The sequence below is a fragment of the Caretta caretta genome, chromosome 4, assembly GCF_965140235.1.
Source record: "Caretta caretta isolate rCarCar2 chromosome 4, rCarCar1.hap1, whole genome shotgun sequence".
NCBI lineage: Eukaryota > Metazoa > Chordata > Testudines > Cheloniidae > Caretta > Caretta caretta.
The window spans coordinates 83539399-83566276 of record NC_134209.1 but is presented as its reverse complement, the minus strand read 5'-3'; the positions used below and the strand labels follow the sequence as shown (position 1 = coordinate 83566276).

The following is a 26878-nucleotide window of genomic DNA, read 5'->3' as shown; positions in this document are numbered from 1 at the left end:
CAACAGCAAACGTCAAAACTCAGGAGCGAGAAGGGGGCGGTGGCAGCGACGGCGGCGCAAGGGCTCACTTCTCCTCTCCCTCCCCCTTTCCCCCCTCCCCGTGCCCAGTGCTTCCTGAGTCTGTTCCCAGCCGGCGAGGCTCACGCACCGACTCGGCTCGTCGCGGCGGCGGTTGGGATCGGAGCTTGGAGAGGTACGAGAGACCCCCCGAGCTTGGTCCGTGGGGTCGGTACGGAGTGATGGGCGCCCCGGCCAATCAGAGGTCGGCGCTAGGGTGGGGCTGTCTGAAAGGGCCAATCTGGCTCAGGGGCGGAACTTTCCCGGCCCGGTTGTGTCTGGGTGAGAGGCAGAGGCTGGCGCTGGGAGCAACGTTACCGTAAAGCTGCTCGGTGACCGCTGAGCCTCTGCTCGGCCGGCTCCTGCCTGCTCCGCGCCGCGCACGCCGTGCCCGCGCCTGCCAGCTCCCTCCCAGCACCACACAAGGCACCCCCTGCCAGCACACACGCACGCCCCCTTCACTGCCTATGGGCGAGTGATCCCTCCACCTTCTCCCTCAGAGCGCTGGGGGGGGAAAAGCGGGGGAGGGGTTTGATGGCTTTTATTCCTTTGTTGTCCATGGGTGGGAGCTTTATTGGTTTGAAGGCGGGGGCAGATAGGTGACGATACAACAGGTTGATCGTGATTCCGAGTTGCTCGGAGCAGCGTGTGTGAGTAACGTGTAACCTAGAGTGGGGGCTGCCTGGAGTCCACAGCAAAGGAAAGGGGCTGTTGGCGCTTTGGATTTCCCAAGGAGATAGTGACAATTCTGACAATCATGGACATGGGGAAACTAAATAATCTTTTAAGTAACTAAAATAGTCATTTGAAAAACTTTTAAAAAACTCTGTAATAAATGCACCTTTGGCTTCCAAACATCCATGTTCAGTAGTAATATTAATGATGCTTCATGACCTGCATACCTGACAAGAGGGGAAGGTGCACAGTGCTCTAGCCCTTGTGCTCACGAAGTGGTGGGATTTTCAAATTTGCTCTAAGGAACTGGGATTTATCTTGAACCAAAACAGTCACTGATGTAAGCACAGGCCAGTAGCATTATAGGGTACATCACTGCAGTTTCACACAGTTCAGACAATATGGTATTTCAGTGAGACCACGGTTTGACTTTTAGTATTCTGCAGCACACACCAGCAATGTAATACTTACTATAAAGTAGCACACAGAAGCTGTGTCCAGGATTGGGGCCTACTTGTGATAGTCTGTACAGAAAAAAGGTAGATAGGATAGTGAATATATAAACAAGTGTTATTGGCTTTCCTCTACTCACAAGGGCAGGCCAATCCATCAGAGTCTCAATAGGTAGGGAACAATGTACAATTTTGAGGTCTTGGAAATACGCCTAAATGATTTATTTTGGTATAAACATTAAAGATGGAGACTTTCAAGTAGAAAATTAAACTGGCTACTATTTTATATAATACAACTACATTTACTCTTATTTACTCCTTCTCTCAGATGTTTTTATGCCCAGAAATGGATTTACCCATCACGTAATAGTGAATTTCTAAAGTGTTCATCTTGATTACTGCAAAACTGAAAATAATTGCTTGATTGGGGGGGGGAATAAGACACCAGATCTAACAAATGGCAGATAAACTCTTAGGTACAAGTTTCAGAGGAACAGCCATGTTAGTCTGTATTCGCAAAAAGAAAAGGAGTACTTGTGGCACCTTAGAGACTAACCAATTTATTTGAGCATGAGCTTTCGTGAGCCACAGCTCACTTCATCAGATGACGTGAGCTGTGGCTCACGAAAGCTCATGCTCAAATAAATTGGTTAGTCTCTAAGGTGCCACAAGTACTCCTTTTCTTTTTAGCTACAAGTGTATTACATCTTATGGCTTTATGATGATCAGTGAGTGCTTAGGTAGTTAAAATGTGTCTCAATCTGTCGTATCTGTGAAATCTGCTCATTTGGTATTTAACTTAAAATACCTATTGTTCTTTGTTTTATCATTCCTATAATGAGTAAGATTTTAGTGAAGGATTTTGATTTTTTAAACAGATTTTGATATCTTTCCATAAAAGTATGGGAGTATTTCACAAAGAACGTGCTTTTTTAAATATTCTGCCATACTTCTTGCATTTGTATCCTTGGATATCAGCCATGATTACTCTCTAATGTGAAATTGATTAGAAGTGATTGTGGTCTGACTTCTGAGGTGAAAAGATTATCAGGAGCACGAAGAACATGTTTATTTTCTTTCATTATAAATGAGTGTTGACTGGTTTTTGTGTATAAAAACCCTGTGTAGCTGCTTTTTCCATGCTTTACTTACAGCTAAAGGGAAGGCTTTAATCCCCTGCAACCATTATGAACACAAGTACTACCTTTAGACAGATAATCCATTTTGCAGAGGATCAGAAGCTAGTATAAAAAAAAACTTGAGTGTTTACCTGGCGGTGTTAAAGTCCACTAGATAATTCAGAAGGCGTGATCATTCAATGCCCTATTTCTGATAATGCTCTTTATTTCTCACTTGTAAACCTCTCTTGAATACTCAGACTTGGAAAAAAAATGGTCTTTCAACATCTTGTAATACTGGAAAAAGTGACAGCTTGAGTTAGCAATCTTAATTTGTGGGATTCTCCTCACACTTTTCATAGCCCAGAGGATTCTTTTCCCATACCCTACTTTCTCCTTTTTCACACCTCAGTAGTGTTGATCTCCTGCTATCTAATTATTATTTTATCATTTATTTAGTTCCAACAATATCCTCAGCACTGTACAATGTGCAAAAATAAAGATCATCACTGCTTCAAAGAACTACAGGATATCAGAAGATATTCTCAGAGGACAGGGTCACTAGATATATACACTGGTGGGGATATATTAGACTCTACAAGAGGCTATTAGACTTTGATGGGCTTAAGACTTAAGCTTAACATTACTGTTTATCTGTTAGTATAGTAATCTATTCACTCAAAAAGACATCAGAAGTTCTGAACATAAAGAGCCTCTAACATTTACATCTACAGTTTTTGCAAGTTTAATTACTTGCTGCCAATGCTCAAATTACATGCAGGGCTGGGGATGGCTGAAGTCTCCCACAGATCCAGCAACACACCAATTTTCGAAGACCTGTACATGTACAGTGCCTAGCACAAGGGGACCCCTAATCTCAGTTGGCATATCTAGGGACTGCTATAAGACAAACTGCAGCAGTAATGCCGTATAGAGATTAATGGAAACAGTTAAAGCCTCTTAGAGTCAATCCTTCCCTGTCCTTTGTGGCTACAAAACAAATGGAGTTCCACTAGACTGTGCAGTAGCAGGAGAGGGGGCAGGGTTCTGATAGCCTACAAGGCACCACAGAGCTCAACTCCAGAGCCTCTGTGAATTAAATATTAATGACAGGAAGCAGCAGAGTTGGTGAATCTGCCACTGTACAGAACCACCAGTTATTCTTCACCATGTGGAAGAGATAAATAGCCACTGAGCAACTCAACCCTTCAGGATGATCTCCATCCCAAAGGAGCTCCATAACACAACTGCCCAGGTTGTGTGCTGGGACCAGGATTTAGGCCTTAAGCAGTTGCTACCTCTTGTTTCAATCTGCCTCCAGAGTGAGGAAGATACATTTACATTTATATTCTCTCCATGTTCAGAAGGTTCTCATTACAAGGTTAAGGGCTAAAAACTTGCTTTTTCTAAATGAAACTTAAATTTTCCAGAAACTCCTGCATAAGCCCCTTCCCACCAACCCTGGTCACTTTAAAATATTGACTTGCACTAAGTTGGGAACATTTTTTTCATGGTTACAATTATATTTGCGTTACATACATTAAGAAGGAAAAATTCAAAAGTATACCTTCCTAATTTGATCATTACTTGCTATTGAATTAGATTGAAGCTGCTAACAACCTTGAGGGTTTTTTGGTTTTAAGCTTAGGTGTTCCTCTCAAAGAAAGGCAGAAGTAAATTGCTTGTTTTCTCATATGTATGTGATTGATTGTGTCACTTTATACATGCTGTGATTAAGCAGTTTTAAAATAGGTGCTTAATATTTTACAATAGGATTAGTTGATCATGTGCTGGTTTAATCTGTTGTCCAGTCTAGTAAAATTCAGTAAGCCATGTTGTAGATTTGAGAGAGTAATAGTAGATCAAGGAAGGGAAAACGTTTCATATTATTGAATTGAGAAATATACATCGTGCTGTTCTAGTTATGTGAGGAAACAAATTAGATTTACCTGGTTAAGAAGCTTTTATGTGGAAATATTGAACTGCTTAGAATTTTTCAGAATCAAGAAATTTAAAATCTAGCTGTTTTCTGAATTTTACTTCTGGAATTAGTTTTATTAAAAATCTTCACTTTCTAACTTGCAAACAGCAATTACCTATGACTGTCTTTTATCATTAAGGTTTTTAAGAAGAAGAAAACTGATGAAGGGATGGAAAGGCAAGTATTTAATACAGCTGAAAAACAAATCTCATTCAGTTTTTAGTTACGTTTAAAACCTGTCTAGGAAAAGGGAAGCTGTGTCTTCAAATCCATGAGACCTCTCTCACTAGCTGCTATTTGTGCATTTGTCTTTGAATTAGTTATGTGACCCAAAACCTGGTGGAGCCCTTCCTGTAAATGTTGATGACCCTGTCACTTTTAGAAGAACAAATCTGTGTTGAATGTTCATATCATCAACTTCAGGTCTTTCCTAGATTGGTCCTTTTGCTAGAGGACTTTTTTTTTTTTAAATGGATATAGTGATATTTATAGTTCATAGAAACAGCTTGTTAAAATAGTGGAGAGAAAAATTGGATTAATTGTAGTGGCTGTATATGAATTATATTTCAGTTTAAATATGCATTTGAAAACACATTACTGTTACACTTGATTTTTGTGTACAGTGATGGAAATGGTACTCAACTAATGAGCAGCTGTTCAACAGATTTTATCTTTATTGTTCAATGTGTGACCCCATGCCTTATTGAATTCAAAACCTGCTCTGAAGACAGAATTATTGATATTTTTTTCATGGTCTTTTCTATGGTGCTAATCGCTGTGGTATATAAGTGCTTCACACACAATTAATTTATATTCACCCCATGATGTGAGGGGATGGTATTATCCTCATTTTACAAGTGGGGAACTGATGCACTGAGAGATTAAAATCAAAAGTAGCCACTTATGTTGGGCACCTAATTTGAGACAGATAGGACCTGAGTTTTCAGTGTACTTATAGCATTATATAATACTTCATATTTTCATCCACAGTTCCCAGTGATTGAATTAAAGGGGACAAATTCATGTAGCACAGGCATCTTATAATATTTGAGTGTTTGACTTTGCAACCTTAATAATATTGTTTTACTGCAGGGGATCTTTTATATAATTTCCTAGATTTTTAAAAAGGTAAATTGAAGATACAGAAATGTAATTAGGTGCTGTCATATTGACATCCACATAGTCATCATTATGGCTAGAACCTTTAGATGTTCTGCAGTGACCTCAGCCACTTAAATTAATGGAGTAACTCATAGCAATAGTAGGTTGTGATCCCCTGTATGGACCAGTACTAGAGGGGGATGAGATGCACTTTGCCAATGGATTTCCCATATATTTACTGACACGACTAAAATGTGGACTCAGGAATCTTGGTTCCATTTCATGCTCTACAAGAGAGAGTGTTCTAGTAGGCTTATTTCCTCCCATGCTTGACCCATTCTACCCAGCCTCTTCACCCTTCCCCTGTCTGGTCTCTTTCCCACTCTTGGCTCCTGTCACAGTTCCAGCCACCTTGCCCAGTCAGTCCTAGTTACTCCACCCCAATCTTGCTCTCCAAGTCCTAATCTTCATGCCTTTCTTTACTCCCAGCCTCTTCCCCTCACCGCACCCAGTACCCTTGCCCAACCTGTCCAATTCAAAGTTCCCTCCCCCACTCCCTCCCACTCTTCCTCCCCAGGCTCCATATCCCATCTCAGTCTTCTCTCCCACACACACACATCTTCCCCTCCTCCCCAGCATCTTGCCACAGTCTTAGCCCAGCCAGTCCCAGTTATCCCCTTATGTCAGATCCTTTTCAGATCTTTCTTTTTCTCCACACTGTTTTCTAGTCCCAGTCTCTCTCCACTCCCAGTGTTATCCTGCAGCCAACGTCTCTAGTCCCTGCCTCCATTTCCCTCACCAGCTCCGAGACCCAGTCTTCCCTCTGCAGGTCCCAGTCTCCTTGCCCAGCTAGTCCTAGTCCTCTTCCCTCCAGCTCCCAGTCTCTCTTCCCTCCTCTTCCAGTCCCTATCTCACCAGATTTCTTGTCTCAATTTACTCCTTTTCCTCACTCTCAACTGGCTTTTGTCGCATGTGCATTTGAGACATATGGGGTGCCAGCAGGGGGTTAAGAGTGCAGGAGAGACAGGCTTCAGTTTTGATGCTCATCCCAGGCCCAGAGCAGCCATTACAGAAAGAATCCTTCTAATCCCCATTGCCCTGTGCTGGAGCATGCTCAGTCACTCTGTGGGAATGGCACACACAGCATCTGGTCAGCACTAGCAGTTGTGAAAGGAGAATGGATTCTTTTGAGAGGTTCAGTGAGGATTCTTTTGAGATTTTAGCTATTAAGCTCTAGCAAGTCTCTACTGAACATGTGCAAACTGATTTTTTTCAGATGCTTGTAACTTGGCCAGATTTGGGTGGCTTTTTTTTGCAGGTCACAAAATACACATCCCTACCCCATTCACGTCCCTGATCCAAAGTGTAGGGGTGCTACAGCAAAGTAAAGGTTGCCAATTTTTTTTACATGGGGGAACATGTTTTTCCTAGCCTTGATTAGAAATGGTTGAACCAGCTGGTTGAAATTATCCCCCCAAAAATTCAGCCTGAGGTGGATACCTGCATTTCAACCCAAATGGTTATAGTTTGACAAAACTATTAGCAACTGAAAATCATGGTTTTATAGTGGAAAGCATCAAACGCCTTTAATAAGTTAGTGCAACCAGCCCCTCCTTTCATTTTAAGCTTTGCTGCTGCTCACAAACACCTTCTCACAAAGCCTGGGGAAGTGATGTAATGTTTGCATTGATAGCTTTGGTGTTGTCATGACAGGTCATCACATTCTGATGCAGTGTCTTGACATTGTGACAGGATCCTCCCACTCAAATACAATTTTGGAATTGTTAAGCCTGCCAGCTAATCTTGCAGGCTGTTGACAGATCTGAGGCAATTTGATCTGTCCTTCAAAATTCAGCCTAAATGAAGGCACAAGATACCAGATTCTGGCAAGTGTCTTCCACTATACAGCCCACCCCACTCCCATAATCTCACAGCTGTAAAGATCACATTTCCTCATGACCCCAGCCTCAGCAAGAGCAGAACCAAGGGAGGAAGGCACCATTATCCACACCTGACATAGAAACTAAATTTTCTTGAATTTGTTACTTTGACCTTAGATTCCTTCAGCTGCAGTTAATGGACTTTTCAATGGACGTTTAATGGTAGTTACTTGGTTGCCTCACCAGAACTTTCACCCTCTTCCTCACCTACTCCCTCTTCTCCATGCCTACACTTTTTCTTCCCATCCATTTCTTCTTCTTCATTTTTCGCTCCCTCCTTCAGTGTTTTTTAGCCTCCTAAAAGCACCCACTCCCCACTAAGATGTATGTGTGTATGTATATAGATATATAATGAGAGAAGTGTTTATGTAAAAATAAGAGGTTTAAACAGGAAAAAAAAAAGACAGACGTTCCAGTAGAAATAGAAACCATTCAAGAGTTCAAAAAGTAGAAATGGGCAGAAATAAAAAACAAAATAGCTTGAATATCCCACTTTTGCAAGCTTCTGTAATAATTTAATGTTTTAGTTTTGTGACCATTAACCTCATTCTCCCGCCACCTTCTCTTATTGTTAGTTTCCTACTGGTTACCTTTTTAAGCTCTTTTGGGGTCATTTAATCATATGTCTGCCCTTAATATAATAGATCCCTGATTCTGATTTCCAGGTGCTACCCGAATATGAATAATAGCATGCATGTGAGCTCCTACCAGACCAGTGTCCAAATGCACAAGTCAGATCAGATGTGTTGTGTGTGTGTGTGTGGGAGAGGGGGAGAGAGAGAGAGAGAGAGAAAGCGCGCGCACCAGCAACAGGAGACTGCAGAGTTCTGGAATGAGTGCTTATTAATTTATGTTCTGCCATCATAGCAGGGGTATAAAAATAAGACTGTTTCACTGTGTAGTTCTAAAACATACTAGCATTCAAAGAACGTTCCTGATGTGGGTCGTGAGTTCAAGTGTGGCCTACTTTGTGAGCTAACTACTTTCCTTGTCCCTTTGATTAAATACAAGTTATTACTGAAATATTTGTCACTGAGATTTAATTGTCTAGTTCAGAAGGTTGCTGACTTAGATTTCAGAATCTGCTGCATTTACTACTCTACAGCATAACTAACTAGCAATAAGTAAGAAAAGAAGTCACAAACACAGCTGCTGCACATCCAAGATGCTGGTAAAAAGAGGGCTAAGCCAAGTACAACGTTGGTTGTGATGAAAAGAAAGGCCTGGATGCCTTTTGACCAATGCCTTGTGTTGTGATGAAGATTCTCTTTATTACTGAAACATAAATTCCACATTTAAAAAAATAGAGTCCTCAACCCACCCTTTCTAAATCTCATGATATTTAAAACTTGCCATAGAAGAATATATTGCAATCTTTAATATAAAAAAAAAAAAGAAAGAGGAGAAGAAGAAGAAAATAACTTGTGTTAGCTGAGAGAGTGAAGGAAAACAGAAAATGACATTTTTTCTAGTGTTTCAACCTAGTCTGATTTTTAAGTTTTCTAAGCAAAGGGGCTTCTATCACTTTCTTGGAAAACTGTTCCACATCATAACAGATCTTACTGTCAGGATGTTTCTGAAAATTCAGCCTACATTTTTCTTAGTTTCATCCTATTACTTCTAACTATACCCCCTTTCATCATAATCATCAAATAATTTCACTAGCAATGATGAATACATCCTTCAGATATTTGTAGACCTTTATCATGTTTCTTGTCTTAATCATTCCTTAGTTCTTCAAAAGCTTTTTTTTCACATTGATTAGCTCTTCTAGGTTTCTTCGGACTCTCCAGCCTAGCCATCTGATTTTGTTTTTTAACATCTTAATTGTTTTTCTGTGAACTTACTCCCATTCAGTATGTTTTAAGTAAAATGCCCAGAATCAAACATACTAATCCAGGTGCAGTCACACCTGAGCTACACTGAGAAGAACTATACCTCCCTAATTTGTGTTACAATGTTTCTTTAAATGCAGCTCGAGATTGGTCTTTTTATAGCCATATCACATTACAAATGTATGTTGCAGAGTTGTCAGCACTTGATTTTATTACAAATCTGACAGTATTTTGTACATCTGTAAAACGGTGGTTCCCAAACTTGTTCTGCTGATTGTTCAGGGAAAGCCTCTGCCAGGCCAGGCCGGTTTGTTTACCTGCCGCATCCGCAGGTTCTGCCGATTACGGCTCCCACTGGCCGCGGTTCGCTGCTCCAGGCCAATGGGAGCTGCTGGAAGTGGCACGGGCCAAGGGACGTACTGGCTGCCGCTTCCAACAGCTCCCATTGGCCTGGAGCAGCGAACTGCGGCCAATGGGAGCCGCGGTTAGCCGAACCTGTGGACGCAGCAGGTAAACAAACCGGCCCAGCAGGGGCTTTCCCTGCACAAGCGATGGAACAAGTTTGGGAACCACTGCTATAAAAAGCCCAGTTCTTGGACTCAGTTGAATACATAGGAATCTGATTTTGTTTGCAACACACACATAAAATTAAGTTTTTGTGTCTGTAACCATGAGAGCTAAAGATGAATCCACCTTCTCTTTTTGGAGCATTTTGAAGACAAAGAAACAATGCATTGTTTGTGTCTAAATAAATTAATAATAGTAGTCGATCTTAGTATTATTTCTTTGTCTTCACCAATAATTGCAGATCTTCCTAAATTAGAATAGATTCCAAAGTTGTTAGATTTTACCTTAATACCAATCCCTGCCTTTACTACACACTACCCCACATGACAGTGCACTACCATTTATCATTACCTCTTGAGTATAGTCTCAGTCTGCATTACATTGTTTCCAGACAGGCCATTTGAGTTAATTTGCAAATAGTTCTGAAAACACTAGTTCCAAACATGGTGCTTCCTCTTGCAAGTCCTGTTGAGTTGAATGGAGCATTATTAGTAGGCATTGTGCTCAGTAGTATTTACAGAATCAGGCCCTGAATTTTGTAATTCTGTCCAGAGCTGCAATAATGTTTGGCAAATTTTATTTTCTAAGTTTCATTGACTTTTTTGGTTCTCTGTAGCTGTTCATTTTACTGGGGACAGAGATAAACTTATGGCATAATAATTGACAAGGTTACTCTTTTCTTACTATTTGAAAGTCAGTTCTACCTTTGCTTTTATTCAGCTTTTCAATATCTACTAGATATTTCCCAAAACTTTTCATAAATTGCCAATGCAACTGTAAATGTATAAGCTAATTTCCTTAACAGCCATTAAAATGCCCGCTGAGGTTTTTTTCTAAATAACCTTTCTTTTGGATTTTATGACTCACAGGCTCGCAGATGGGTCAGGGGCTGTGGAGAGTGGCTAGGAACCAGCAGCTGCAACACCAAGGATACAGTGGGCAAGGCTATCTCACCAGAGAGAATGGTAGAAGATTAGCTACTAACAGCATTTCAAACACAAGTCACCGTAAACAAGCCCAAGGAGGAATTGACATCTATCATCTGTTGAAAACAAGAAAATCTAAAGAACAAGAAGGATTCATTAACCTGGAAATGCTGCCCCCTGAGCTTAGTTTTACCATTTTGTCATATCTGAATGCAACTGACCTCTGCCTGGCTTCTTGTGTCTGGCAGGATCTTGCTAATGATGAGCTTCTCTGGCAAGGGTAAGTTAATGTGGGGTCATCTGCATGGGATAAAGAGGATTACTAGATTGATTGTTGGTTGTCACACTGTTTACCCTTTTAAACAAGGTTTCAAATGTGAAAAGTTACTGTTTAACTCATGCTAATTAACTGTTTTATATATTTTTAAGGATTTCCTATTTGTCTTTTTCCAAACAAATACTACCCAGATCAATTCAGACTTGACAGGGGAAAATCTGAGCTCAGTGCAAATAGAGATCTATGTGAAAATTATAATCATTCTGTTGTTTGTGGTATCACTTCTAGAAAGAAGACTAATGGCTTGTCTTCACTGCAGTGTAATTCAAGGTTTGCCCCTAATCCAGCTCCCCCCATGCACACACAAAATATTATAGTTCAGATTCAGTGGTACTTTAAATTTGAGCTAGCTGGCCCATCAACAGATGTGGGTTGAAGCTCAAGTGATTGCGATGCTGGAGTTGATAATGTAGAGGTAGCTCAGCTAGTCTGTGCTGCTCAAGTGTTGTCTGCAGTGTTGTCATTCTCACTCAAGCTAGAAAGGCATTAGCTTGAGTTATCTATGCTCACTTTAGCACTGAAATGAAGACAAGCCCTCTAGCACACTGGTGTCTCTACAGGTGCTTTTCATTGCCCACTGTGTGCCTGACAACAAAAATGTTAACCTTTGTTGTGCACAGTGGGTCTAAGTTCAGCATATAGAATCTAAATGGAAAAGCATCAACAAAGAGAAAGGATTGATGCAGTAAAGCGGAATTGTCATATTGCAGTGGCAGTAAGTCTACATTCCACATCACCTTTATGTAGTCAGTAATGAGAAGAAAAGTCAGGAATCCATTGTCTCCGTCAAAAATAGAGAACTTAAATTTAAAACGCTATAAAAATTGATTTTACAAAGTTCAGATAAGAGTCATCCTTTCGTAAGACCCAGTTTCAAATTAAATGAACATGTCGTTGAAACTGCAAGCAGGCTCTGGCCAGCACTGAGTCCTGACCTGGACTGAGCTTCTAGAGGCTGAGGATCAGGTTTATAGTGCCATGGTCAATTCTACTTTGCTTCAGCCAGTGGGCTCCTTCTGCCTTTCCTTTCCATTCTGGGTTGGTTGGTTGTTTCATATTGTGTGTGATTTTTAAAACTTGTTTTAGCTGTTAAAAACAGTTTGCCATCTTATCTTCCTCTGGTCAGGAAGAAGTAAGGAACCAACAACTACCACCACGCCTGGGCACAAGAATTAAACATCTGGCAATTTCACACTTTACAGTGGAAAGGTGCAGTGATGCACTTCTTGCACCCAATGATGCTGTGTAAATGTATAAATATCAAAACTTGCAAGCCCTCTCACATGACCTAACATGAGTCCATTTGTGACTGGGTATTACTGTTGTTTTGTCCTGGTTCCATAGAAATCTTAGACTAGGCACAGATATTCTCATTAAAATAAAAGTGTATACATAAAGCATAAAGACTAAAGGAAGAAGAAAAGAAATCAGCTCTTCAGTCTATACTGTATAGTTGAATCTTCTTCTGTTTTTTCCTTTGAGGTATATTATACATTTACATGGGAAAAAAAATGTAAGAATGTTGTTTAGGTTACATAGTCAAGCACTCAAATGTTAGGAAATGTCAGAATTAACACCATCTGTGCAGTCTTTGTTCAGCTCCCTTGTGCATATGGATTATAATACTGTCATTAATTACGTGATCCCATATAACTTTTCACAGGGCCTTGCCTCATTTAGTGCATAGGATGACTGGTTATCAATTAATGAGCAGCTATTCGATATTTTTTATCCCCATTGTTCAATATGCCAAGTATTTTCATACTAGATTTATTCCTATTTTGGTAGGTTGTGCAAATCCACTTGGGGACACTGCTCTATATACAATAAGAATCCACCTCTAGGGTTTTCTTTTAGAAGATTGTATATGCAGCTGGATGAGGGCAGTCTTACCTTTAATGCCAACCCTGATGAGGTAAGTGGAGTATTGCTAACATCAATAACAGTTGCAGTAATTTTAATACAGTTTAAAAAAAACTGTACATGAGACCATTGAACTTGTAGCAACATTAGAAGTCAATTTTTAATGGCTACTGTGTTGTACTATGTGAATCCTGAATACTAAGTTATGGCCCTATACTGATCTTTTATGCTTACAATTCCCAGGCATATCATTTACTTGCTTGACTCATAAGTACTCTGCCCAGCAGTCTAACAGATGTCAGAAATTCATAACCACATCCTGACATGGGGGTGGGATCCTGGTAAATAAGACCATGGGCAGTTTCAAAAATGGTTGTGATATGCCCACAGAAATAAATGTTTAAAAAATCTTATTATGTTATATGGCCTTTATCCAGCTTTCATTGAAGTCAATGCCGAAACTCTCATTAACTTCAGTGGAGCAGGATCAAGCCCTAAATGCAGATGAAACCTGCCATAGAGTGGAACACCAATTGAATCTAGGATGGTGGGGACACTGTTCATAAGTCCTCTAATTTCAAGGTGCAAATGTTGAAATAATATCTGTTAACTTACCCTGCCTATAACATATACTATAAAATTACACTAATGGAACAAAACTGTTAAAGGCTGAACTTTTGTAAATAGAACTGATTTTTATTTTTCTGAATGCTTCCTTTTTAATAAACATAACTCATTCTGTTATGTTAAATATGTACATTTATTTTAAATAAATCTCAGAACTAAACAAAAGTTATCTATTCGTTTGGTTTTGATTAGTTATATGAATTAACTTCTGCTTTTTCCCAATCTAGCCACATCTTTGCTTGTGTAAGGAGAAATTTGAGAGTTGAACCAGGTTTAACCTAGGATATACGTGGTAAAAACCCCACCAGCATTTTGAAAATATTCCCTTGTGTATAAAATTAGACTCCTCATGCATCACATTTCCTGCAAAGAGATGGTAAATCACCCTGAACAAAACTGAGTTTTCACTTTCTAAGTATATTTATATAATAAAGACACACAAGTGGTAATTGGATAAATCAGTTTTGCGTTTAGAAACAAATGATTCGCTATGCCAGTATCATACAGATAATGTTAACATACAATTTCTGGACAAAATTATAAAGCAGTCATATAAGCCAATACAGCAAAGTGATTTGGTTTAAATTCTTTGAGTCTCATTTGCCCTGGCACACATTTTTTTTTCTTGGACTGCTGAAAGCCATGCCCTTTTTTATAGATGACAAAATATAATACTCAGTTCTTTTGATACTGTACAAGAAGAGGGCAGAATACTCTAGACTCCCATTGAAGTTATCGGTATCTTGCAGCTCAGGTTAAGAATGATTCATATATTAATTTCCAAAATAATCTTAGTGGAGATACTACTAGAGAAGAAGTTTTACAAATGAAACTTTACACTGAGATATTTAAGATTTGTTTACAAGAGTACAAGTGCTAACCCTAGGCCAAGGCCAGGCCAAGTCCTAAATCTGGTAACAGCTCTGCCTACATACAGTTCCCCCTGCAGTTTTAATTGGATATAATATTATTCTTCACTTCCTGTCCTAAACTGCAATGTGCAGTTACGCTCCAATTTAGCGGTAAAGTAATTTTTGTATAGTGTAAAGCACTTTGGGATTCTTTAGAATAAAATGTACTATATACAAATAAGTAATTTTTATATTAAATGAAAATTAATAATTTGTAAATATTCTATAAAATAGGCTAATTTATATATTAATTTTTTATAATACATTTGCTACTTCAGAATTCATGATGGTCCATTTGTCAATTGAAATATGAACAGTCAGCTTCAGGTCCCTTGAGAGCCTGGAATTTCATAGTATCTCCTAGGCGCTTCTGGTCTTCTCTCCTTGTGGAGCACCATAGCCTGGCAGGAAGTGTTCTGGGTCTGAAAGTTCCAAGAGCATTCACTTGTTTGTTTTGTTTACAACTGTGATATTGGCAGAATTATTACTATAAGGACACTGTGACTGATATGATATGAAATGACATTCCATTATTACAAATCCTGTGTCTAAAAACTTCCTGCCCAACTCTGCTTTACATTTAGTAACAGACCTGATTAAAATATTGTAAAAATAAGAATACTTACGGCCACAGGAGCAAGATTCTCCAAAGGACACCGCCCATGTCATGAAAATGGGTAACCAAGCTCCACAGCAACAGCTCCAGAGCTAGCAGTGGCTCACGGGGTGGGGGAGAGCGTCTGCACACTTTGTGGTAGGATTATCTGGTTCGCCATTGTTGTGTGCATGGCGTTGTGAAATCTGCTGTATATGCTGTATTGAATGTGTGCATGAGCTTGCATAATTCATGGCAGGTGACCACATTCTACTGAAAGATGTGCCTGACCACGTGTTTACACATAACATAACCTCCTTATGCATGTGCAAGACTTATTTTTAATTTTTATTCCATTGGCAGTATCCTCATAGCTAAAATCTATTTTGTTTTTTACTTCCAAGTGTATCAAGAATTTTAAGAGTTTGAGAATTATTTTTTATAATAGGCCAACTTAATTTCTGCCAATATATTATTCTAAATAATGTACAGTGTGTGAAACTTTCCCGCACAATACTCATTCCATATCATGCAGTTATTACTCAAAGTTTGGAGGTGTCATGGGTAGATTTAACTTTCTCTCTAAAATAATCATAATCATAAAGTATGCTTCCAAAATTATTATGAGGCACAGTTATGCACTTAAACGATAAGTGGAGGTGGGAGGGAGAACACTTGCCTCAGAAAAGATGCCCAATTTCTGTTTTACTCCTAACATTAATAGTCTTTACTGAATTCCTGGTTTTATTAATGTTTTCCTTCGTGGATAAAAGGTGAAATTTTGGCCTCACTGAAGTCTATGGTAAAACTGTTATTGACTTCAGTGGGCCCAGGATTTCACCCATACAATATAATAATGTCCTAAATTGTAGTGAGTATAGTGTGTCTATACTTAAGTTGGACATTCAGCTTACTTTCTCATCCTCCTCCTTTTTTTTTTCAATTGCTCCTAATTTTGTCGGACTAATTCATGATTTGGTTGGTGAGGGGGATTTTGAATGCTTTCCAGTTTAGAAGTGATTTTTTTCAGAAGTTTTGAGCAAAATTGATTAGTCTGTTTTGTTTGTTTGTTTGTTTTAGAGTTAAGCTTATGTGCAGAAAATACTCCCTTTCCCATTTGTTTCTGTCCAAATTCTTGTGCAAGGTTAATTTAACAGCTCATGGTAAAAACATCAAATTGGTTTGTTTTATACATCTTTAAGGAATAAGCTAGAGGGAAATGTTCAGCTGCCTTAAAGTTATGAGAATTGGAAGTGGAATATCATATGTATGTAGTTTATAATTTTTTTAATTGACCTGAATGTCACATTTCAGGGCAACTGCATCTGTATTACCCCTCTGTGGTCCCACAAGGGCACCCACGCTAGGCTCTAGGCCACTCAGATGACTCCTTTCTTGAGTGGAGACATGCATCTCTGTCCCTCCTGACCAGGGCATTTCCAGGCTGCACAGTCCCCATACTATATTGTGCAGCAAAAGACAGATTTCCTAAGCATGTCTGAATCACTTCTCTAATCAGAGGCAGCACACAGTGTAATTGCCAAAGTTCAGTTACAAAACTTAGTTCTTTCTAAGCAAGCATATTTATTCTTCAGGTAAAAGCATTACAGAAAAAAATTAAAAACAACAGAAAACCCCTACATGCATGCTAATAAGCTGACCAGAGATGACTCCCTAACTCCAACAAAAGCTTTGGATGGTGATTAGTCCTTCAAACCCCACCCGGGTATTTCCCGTGGTCATAAATTCATCGCCGTTTCAGCTCAAAAATAGCATCCAAGTCTTATGAGGTCTCAGTGGGCCAAAGATCTTTCAACCCTTCCCTTAGGGTTAGGCTCCCCATTGGGCCAAAGGTCCTGTCCACTTGCTGTATAAGAAGGAGGACTTGGAGTCAGTTTTAAATCAGCCTACATAGTAAAAAATCCGTTGTGGTTTTTTTTTTGTCTGTTTTTGGTCTGTTGGTGCCTGGAGAATCCAGTTTGAACCAGTATGTGCCAGTATCTCTCCAGGTGGTGAAGTTCTTTGGAGGTGTTACAACCTGAGTGAATTTGCCTAACCACCCTCACTGTTCTTAGTTCAAAGGGTTGTAATTTTCTCTCTCTGTGGATTTATATACAATCCCTTAATATTACATTAAAAATTGCATTTTTAATACAAAGAACTCCTAAAATACTTAAGCTTAACTCAGTTAGGTTTGTGGAGGATACTGCAGGATAATGTCATATGTCACACTGAAAAGCAGAGTCGTCTAGAGTGCTGAACCACATTAGAAAGTCTATATTCAGGAGATGTCAAGTCAAAAAGCTCTGATTCTAAGAAATGGCAAGTTCTGGAAGCTGGGTAACTTTTAATTTTTTAGGCTAAAAATAATCCATAACGTACATATATTGACCTACTTTGTAAAATGCTTTGAGATATACAGATAAAAAGTGATATATAGATCTGTGGATCTCAAAGCATTTTACGAAGTAGGTCAATATTATTCCCATTTTACAAATGGGCAGACTGAGTCACAGAGAGGGGATGTGACTGGCCCAAGGTCACTCAGCAAGCCAGTGACAGAGCTGGGAATAGAACCCAGGTCTTATGAATCCCACTTTAGTACCCTATCTCCTCTGCCTCCCATGTTGAAAGACAGTGTTTTAAAGTCATATGCACCAGGAGGTAGAGTTCAAATTGAATGTTGAACATTATATCTGCATTTCTTGACTCCTGAATGATTGGTTTCTGAACCTTAATATGCTCATATAAATAATCTATAGTAATGTTGACACATTATGCCTTTTAATATGTTTAATGGAATATGTTTTAGTACATAAACAGTCATGTATTAAGCTTAACATTTAACCAGAAGAACAGAATAGTGCTTGGAAATTCCAGTCAGGGAGAGACCCCACTGTGCTAGGCACTGTACACAAGGCCCTAGAAGAGCTTACAATCTAAGCAGTTGAGCTTACATTACTGTAGAAGCTTTAACCTCTCTATTTTCTAACTTTTAAAAAATGTTAACTGCACCTTAAAGTTTTAAGATGGTGTTGCTTTTGAAATCTTTTTCTTAAAAAAAAAAGTGGAAAAAAGGAAAATGCCTGGATTTACTATTTCCATTTTGCCAGTTAGGCTTTCAATTATACAGCATACTGAGGTGAATTGTATGGGGGTGGCATGAGTGCCCCCATTGGACCTCAGTGAGAGTTGAGAATGCTTGGCACTGTGAAGGAGGCATGCTGAGTTAAGTAGAATCAGGCCTATCGTTTAGCTGAAGATAACTCCTTCTTGCAGAAACCGAAGAGAACAGTCACACTGCAACTGTTTATTTTATACTGGCCGTATCTTTGTTATAGTGCAGTAGAATAATACTTAATATGTATATAGTATTCAGCCATAGATCCCAAAGTGCTTTACAAAGGCAGATAAAACATCATTATCCCCTTTTGGCAGAGGAAGCACACAGAGAGGAGGCAATTTGCCTAGCTTCACATAGTGAGCCAATGGCAGAACTGGGACTAGACTCCCAGTCTGGTATTCTTAAATTCTTTGTAAAGCAAAAGATTACAATCTGCAGAAAATTGTAGAGTGCAGTAAAACTTGTGGAGAGAACATACTTCGTAGTTTTTGTTGTGTGTATCAATGATGCATTTACAATCTATACTAATTCATACTAATAGTGTTAGCAGCAGACTGAGAACAGCAGCCCCTGCTTCTACGTGAACTCTCTAATGAGTTCCAGCAGAGAGAATGTCCCATGCTGTCACATACAGGAATAGTTAATGAAAATGTGCTAAAAATCTTAGCAGATGGTCACTGACCTGCTCAGTAGTGATTCTTTATTTCAATCATCTTTTTGTATTTTAAACATATTTTAAAAGCTAAGCAAATGCACAAAACTCAGAACTATGTATGCCAAATGTTAAACTTTTTCCAATTTTTGCATTAACCTTGATCAGAAAAGTATAGTTAGGGTGGGTTTTTTAGGGGAGGGGAGGGTGATTAATGCCATTGGCAAAAATGTGCTTCACTGTCCTATAACTCAGAACTGTCAATTAATTTTATTCAAACTTTTTTTAAAAAAACAAATCATCATCAGGCATAAGCATAGAAAACTTCAGCCCAAAAGGTGAATAGTTGCAGAAAGTTATAGGCATATGAAAACAGAGCTGTTATAATGTAAACCATTTGCAATCTTAATTATCTGTAATAGCTGCTACAAGATACCTACCATAATATATCTACAAGCAATATAGCTGTAAACAAATGATAAAAATAAAAGCTGTCCAACACTGGCCCCTTTCCAGTAACCAGATTCTCTACAATTCTGAGTGGCATCTCGAATAAATTCCTCCAATCTGATCTTCCCTCTTTCAAGCCATATGCTTGGCAATCCAGTCTGCTAATCACCCAGATATGTTTCAAAGAGCATCTCAGCCCCCTCACGCATGTAAATTGTCCACTCTCCTGCTGTGCATCTATTACTTTTAATCCATTTCCATGTGCTACAAGAAATAGTATGCCAAGAAATCTTGAATAGTCTAGCTTTGGCATGTTGAGTACATCTGAAACTAAATTTGAGGAAAAGACAGCGTTCAAAGGTTAACCAGCATGGAATTTGCATCTTTGTATATGTGTGACGGATGCTGGACCCCTAAGGCAGAGGATGAAAAGTAGCTAAAAAGGTCTAACATGCGTATTGAAAATATTATGGGTAGAGAAGAAAACAACCACAGGAGTACTGCAGTAATGTGGAGTGAAGTGAATGCTGATGAAGAAAAATTAAATCGATATTGCACAATTTCAGACATCCATTTAGGAAAGATGGAGGTATTCTAAAGACAAAGGGGAAAGATCAGAGGGAATGCAAATGAGAACTGGTGAACTGCATCAAAATTAATTGGTAACACAAGAAAGGGGTGACATGAACAACTAGTGACCATAAACTAGAACCTGTTGTGATAGTTACTTGCCTCCCTAGTCAAGCATGATGACTGTTAGTTGCATATACTTTAAATTGCCCTTCTTAAATTTAGGATTGCATCCTGGGCTTTGTTGAGCTCATAAACAGCACAATGAGGAAGGAAGACACGGGTAGTTCTAAATCACCTTTTCTAAGCCCCCAGTCCTGAGGATAGCCAAAGGACAAAGCTGGCCACAAACACAATTTAGAGCAGCCATGAAACTGCTGTAAATCATGGCTGCTGGAAAGGTCTTCTAAGGACCATTTCACTAGACCATGATTGCCAGAGTATATTGTCCTTGTTCCACCCCACCCAGTGTGCCCCCACCAGCCTTAAACCACTCTTACCCAAAAATTGGTGAGAAACAGGTGACATAAAGCTCAATAGACTGGCTTTACTCCAGCCAAGGATTCCCCTTTGCTGGGGAAATCCTCAGATGCCAGCTTAAGATGGATCAGTGCAATGGGACTTTAAAGCGGATTATCTGACATTTAGTTTTCGCTTCCTTGTAGAATTATGCCCTTCGAATAGTGTCCATTCATAGCTAAACATGCTTATCTAACAAAGGTGATTTATTTTGTTGGGGAGGAAGGTGATGGAGATGCCATAAACATACAACAGTTTTACACACTTAGCGAGCAGATTGTCCAGTGTCCTTATAAATAACCTTCACTCAATGTGAGCAAACAAAAAATAGGGAAAATCTTTTAAAAGAAACCATTTCAGTTTGGTTCAAATTATTTGTTATTTGAGGCGAAATAACAGTAACTCCAAAGTGTCACTGTTACTGTGTTGGAATGAATATGCAATCACACCTTGTGTGTGTGTGAAAAAGAGGAAAAGGAAATGAGTGAGGAGATGGCAGTGGCATAAGAAGTTACAATAAAAGAAGGAAGTAGAGCTAGGGTGGGTTTGAGGATGTCAAATGAGGAGCTGGTCGCTTGTATAATGAGTACCAACAACACACTGCTGGTTCTGAAGAGCCTTATATAGCACAGAAATATTTCCCAGCATCTCCCAGTTCTGGGAGAACAAGTTCAGATTGTCTGTGTAGAACAGGTGACTTTTTTCATTGTGAAGGTAGATGGTAAATCCATATCTGTTCCGATTGTCCAATGTCTCCCTCTTTTAGTAACACCCTGTAGTAAGAAGAGTAAGTGCTGTGAGGACACAGCTTGTTTAAAAATAGGATATTCCGCAAGGCACCAGTTCACCTGAACACTTTTAAGCACGTGCTTATAGGTAAGCACCTACTTTAATGTTTTGCTGAATCAGGGTGCAAGATTAAGGAGGCAGAGTTAAACAGAAGATGTAATGAGATATTGTAGTGTTGATGTTTTGCTTTTTGTCATATTTAAGCAATTGTCAAAATACTTGAGGCATCAGTGAGCAATTGTTTAATCATTTTGATAATCCATTTTAGTTTCCCATTTAAGCCTCGATTCAGAAAAGCACTTAAGCATGTGTTTAAGGCCATTCCTATTTGGAAAAGCCTAGATAAATCCCAATTAGGTCAATGGGTATTAAGCACACACTCAAGTGCATGCTTTAATTTAAACACATGCTTAAATGCTGCCCTGAATAGGGATGCTTACCTGAATCAGGCCCTAAAGTTGCCTAGATTCCTTGTTCCTAATAGAAAATTGTTTGCATATATTTAATTTTTTGCATATATTTAAAACATTGTTTCGATTATAACTAAAGAACTATGTTACTTCAGGTAACATTTTCCACAAATATAAAAACAAATTATGAACCAGTTTAAAAAAAAGAAGACTAAGTAGCATATTATGTGTGTTGTGTATGTGTGTGCTAGTCTTTCAGGTCTCTTAAGTGAAGTCCCTGATCATCATCTCAAGGTGTAGTTTCTAGAATCATGTTTGCTTGACATGGTTCAGCTTTTCTGTCTTACTTAACTGTTTCACTTTTTATAAAATAACTTTCCAGATTAAAAGCTCAGTCCTGCACTCCTTATTTATGCAGAACTTCAATTGACATCACTGGGAAGGTTGCTTATAAACAAAGTGTTAGGTTGCCCCCACTGTGTCTTTATAGATATAATTTAATCCAAAAGGGGAAATTTGGAATATATTGTAAAGTACCTGGAATCAGAAGATTTATAATGAAAAAAAATTGTAAGGATTATCTTATTTGGTGATTTAGGGAGTTGCACTGATACACTGATGTCTAAATCAAATTAAGATAATGCATTAGATTGCACATTGGTACATATTTCAGCATTATATTATCACTGTTGTGTTGCCATATTTACTGCAGAAGACGCAATTTGAGTTTAAGCCCCTTCCCAAAAAAGTTTTATGCTCTGCGTTTAAATAGGTCACGGTTTTTCTCCCTCTACCCACCCCTCCCCAAAATTTTTGGTTAAAATGCAGTAAACTGCTTTTGAATTATAAGACCATGACAAAAGTAGTTTTTCATGCTTTAAGATACTTGAATTCAAGAAAAGCATCCAAAAAATTTTTAAATATTGTATTTACATGTTCAAATTTGGCATGTACATACTTCTTAGTGAAAAGTGTGTGCTTGGCAAAGTGTGAAAAAATGGTTGTAATGTAGAAGTAATAAATAATTGAATAGATAGCATATGATATATGTTCATTCTGTCACTTTCTAAACTAGTTTTTTTTTTTATTAGGGAGAGGCAGAGTGCTGTTGGATTTTTTTATACATATATACTATATGTATATGTGTGTGTATCTTGATCTGCACTTTGAATAAACACACTTGCATTATTTGAGTTATTATACATTTAATTAAATGTATATAGTGCATTTATTTGAATGTGATTCCATACACATGGAAGAACATTGATATCAATGCTTTAGATAAAAATAAAGGCAAAAAGCCAAGATTTTTATATGCACCATAATTAGGAAATTATAAATTATGGTCCCTACAACAAACATAATTTAATCACCATGTACATACATATGACAGAAAAATAGTAAGAGAAAATACAACAGAATCAAATTATGCTTGCTGTGGGCTGTGTAATTTTGAATTTCCTACTGTTAGTACATGTAAAATCTCAACCATAATGTTGCATTAATTTTATTTGCATTTGATTTATATTAATTTTAGATTGTGTTGTGCATGTTGAAATGCTGTTTAGAGGATGAAGGAGGTATTATGCTAAAATGTTAGCAGACTTATGTTCCAATATTACTCATTACAATATTTGCCCATAAAAGAATTGTTAAGACCAATTTTATTTATATAAAAATGTCCTTTTTTGTCTCAGGGAGTTAACTACTTTATGTCCAAGGGTATACTGGATGATTCACCAAAGGAAATAGCTAAGTTTATCTTTTGTACAAGAACACTAAATTGGAAGAAACTGAGGATCTATCTTGATGAAAGGTAATTTGAATCTGTAATGAGGAAAAAATGCTATATTCCTTTTTTTCAGTCTGTAGCACCTTTCTGTAATCACTCTTCTTACATGTACTAATCTAATGAAAAATAATCTTTAATTAGAAAAATTTGAATTAAGAGCTCAAACAGAGATTCAGCTAAAATATATTATTCCTAAAGCAGAACATTTACTCCGTTCTAGCATGTGTGCACATGCACCACTATATGTATATAAGCATACTGTGTTTATCTAGTAAAGGTCAGATAGTGTACTTATTTCCATGTTTTCAGTTCCAAGCTTAATTGGAATGTCACCTTACATAGGAGATCTTTGCTCTCTAGCATTGGAATGTTGTTCTTAATATTTTGCTATGTATATTTTCTCTTGTTTCTTAAGAATGAAATTCACCTTTCCTCCCGAAAGAATGAGTAACCAGGCTTTAAGCAAGACACTGTGTTTAGACTGGGGCGTGGAAATTGTAGATGTGCAAAAGAATAGACCATAGGCTGGAATTCTGGATGCTGATGCTCTACAACCCCTAGTTGGGACGTTTTCAGCCACTGGATCAGTACATTTGTGGCTCTCTTGCCGCTCCCCTGGCTTGCTTCCAAGTTTCCCTTGCACACCAAGCCATTTTGATATTCAGGGAATAGACTGAGCATGCATTCCCACTGAAGCTGAGCGTTGCGGAGGGCCTCTATGCCAGCCCTATGCACCATCAGTGAATATCACCTTAGCTGAGCCTGGTTTTAAGAGAGTACTGCCTTAACTGCTTGTTAATGTACATAGGCCCTGAAAAACATATTGTATATTTATTCCTTTGACTATGGTTTCCTTAGTTTTCTCAGGTATTGTTGCAGCCTCAATTTCCTCTGTACTCTGTGTGTGTGTACAAATTTAGAATACTGCTTTTATTATAATTTCTCTAAAGTATTAGGCTGAACTGTACGCTGCTGTGGTAGGAGTCTGAGGAACGTGTGTTTCCTATTCTTGCTTTATCATTGTTGGATTTTTTTCTTCATTTTCTCATGACAGAAAATACCTATAATTAAGACTCTTTAAGAAATCTTCATTTTAATCTGTGAAACCTTGTTTCATGTTTAAACAGTAGAAAGGAAATTTCTCTAAATGTTTTTTGTATTTCCCCCCTGCCCCCCCAACCAGGAGAGATGTTTTGGATGACCTTGTGACACTGCACAACTTCAGAAATCAGTTCTTGCCAAATGCACTGAGAGAGTTTTTCAGGCACATTCATGCCCCTGAGGAGCGTGGGGAGTATCTTGAGACTCTTATAACAAAGTTCTCACACAGATTCTGTGCTTGTAATCCTGATTTGATGAGAGAACTTGGCCTTAGCCCTGGTAAGAAGAGAGGACTTCTGTGCATTGAATCAGTCTATATTTATCTACATATACTTTGAAAAATGTTACTTTTCATAGTGGGTTTAAATCAGGGTCCAATTACAAATTTTCTAAAAGTAGAAAGATTAGTCTTGGGAGAGGGTCAGGTCTGCGTATATTGTATACAGTAAGCAAACAGACACCTGTCAGGAGCTACAGTAATACAGACAAGTAATAGTAATTTAAAAAAAAAAAAACTTTTGACTTACTGATTTTCCTCTTGTACATACCTGACAGGCAAACAACTTTCATGTACAAAAAGTGATTTTAAAAAATAGTTGTGTTGCATCTTTTCCCTTCACCCTTGTCTGCCCTTTATCTCTGTGGTCTCTATAGGTTCTGATCCTGTAAAGACTTGCACATAAGCTTAACTTTACACCCTGTGAATAATCCCACTGAAGCAAATAGGGTGAATTCCTGGCCGCATTGAAGTCAATGGGTGTTTTGCCATTGACTTCAGTGGGGCCAGGATTCTACCCAGTGAGACTGCTCACATACTTAGTCTTTAGAATGTGCCTCGCAGTTGTGGGATCAGGGCCTTAAAGTGAAATCTCTTCAGGGAAGGGATCAGTCTACCTTCATGTTTGTAAAGAATTTTGCACACTTTAGATACTCTATATATATAAATAAATTCATTGGTGTTTATTTAGCACTGCATTATTATAACTTTTCAATAATAATAAATTGTTTTCAATGGACTACTCATGTGAGTAAAGTTACTCATGTGCATATCTATTCATGCAAGCCCTTAAGATTATAAGATCCTTGAGCAGGGACTGGTAATTTTAGTTGCCTGTAAAGTGCCATCCATACTTACGGTTCTGTAAACAATAACTTCATAATGTTCTCTTTTCTTTAGATGCAGTTTATGTACTATGCTACTCTTTGATTCTGCTTTCCATTGATCTTACCAGCCCTCATGTGAAGAACAAAATGTCAAAGAGAGAATTTATCCGAAACACACGACGTGCTGCTCAGAACATTAGTGAAGATTTTGTAGGGCACCTTTATGACAACATCTACCTTATTGGCCACGTGGCTGCCTAAAAGCACAATTTGCTAGGACTAAGAATTAGTAGTTTACAAAAACTAAAGCTACCCAAGGAGTTAATTATTTTGTAGATATGGGGGTTATATTAGTGCTGGGCATTCTAACCTCTGTATACAATCACAATGTGTGTTGTATGTACTACCTTTTTTAGAAATTTACCATGGGAACGGAAGGATTTTGGTGATTTTTTTCTTAATTTTGTTTGTTTTGCACAAAGCAGTGCCATTAGTCTGACACAGCCATTTATGAATGTTAAACTGACATTACAATCTAAAGCTGACAAGATGGTGGATTTGTGCATTAGATTTGCTTGAAAACTTTAACCAGTTCCATTATTTTTTAAAATACCATGTAATGTGTACATATTTAACTAAAGAGATTTATAATCATTATTTTATTGTAAAATATTTTAACTAAAGTTTTTCCTTTTTCTCTCTTAAAAATAGTCTTGTATTTCTTCACTTTACATTGCAAACTTTGCTCTTGTTTTCATGATGTTGGTTTTCTCAGATATCTGAGTTAGAGAAATGCTGGCCATGACATTCCATCAATGTTTGTTCCAGGACACACCGAACATTTGTGGAGTGTTTAAACTAGCGTTTACTATTGCATTAGCTAACTTAAATTAATTGGCAGTCAGTTATTAATGCAAGTTAAAATGGGACCACAAACTGTAGTTAGACAAATCCTGAGGACCTATCTACATGATGAATAGACTAGAAACACTGATTTTTTAAAAATTCAAGTTTGAAAGCAGCCTTGACACATAGCAGAGATGAAGTTACAATTGTGTTAGCTCATTGTGTGATAAGGCGGAGCATGTCAAGACTAGCTCACGATGGAGGTTAATTAACATGTTGTTCCTAACCTTAACCTTACCTCGACCAGTTTTCCAATCTAGATATTCCATTGATGGAGAATTTGGGATAAACACAGCCAATGAACACAATTGTGAAGTTGTTAAACTGTGCCAACATGAGGTGATATATTAGCTAACACAGTTTTTAAAAGCACCTTTTTCCTCGTCTAGTGGTCATGTAGGCAGGTTCTAGACTCAGGAACATAGTTTCAGTTATGTACTAACTTACAATTTAAAGGGTACTTTTAGCTTTGCAGC

At 38.2% G+C, this 26878-nt stretch overlaps 1 protein-coding gene across 1 annotated transcript; it reads left to right on the top strand.

Annotated features, from left to right (window-relative positions):
* The first annotated feature begins 5 nt into the window (after positions 1-5).
* FBXO8 (F-box protein 8) lies at positions 6-26204 on the top strand. Its single transcript, XM_048847773.2, has 6 exons — positions 6-193; positions 10596-10932; positions 12778-12904; positions 23197-23315; positions 24475-24671; positions 25570-26204. Exons 2-6 carry the CDS (start codon positions 10604-10606, stop codon positions 25755-25757), a joined length of 960 nt encoding a protein of 319 aa, XP_048703730.1. The 5' UTR covers positions 6-193; positions 10596-10603; the 3' UTR covers positions 25758-26204.
* Positions 26205-26878: the final 674 nt, after the last annotated feature.

Coding starts and splice junctions, on each gene's coding strand:
- FBXO8 (XM_048847773.2), top strand. CDS start 10,604: ATGGGTCAGGGGCTGTGGAGAGTGGCTAGGAACCAGCAGCTGCAACAC. Junction 23,316..24,474: donor AGGATCTATCTTGATGAAAG/GTAATTTGAATC, acceptor CCCCCCAACCAG/GAGAGATGTTTTGGATGACC. Junction 24,672..25,569: donor AGAACTTGGCCTTAGCCCTG/GTAAGAAGAGAG, acceptor TCTTTTCTTTAG/ATGCAGTTTATGTACTATGC.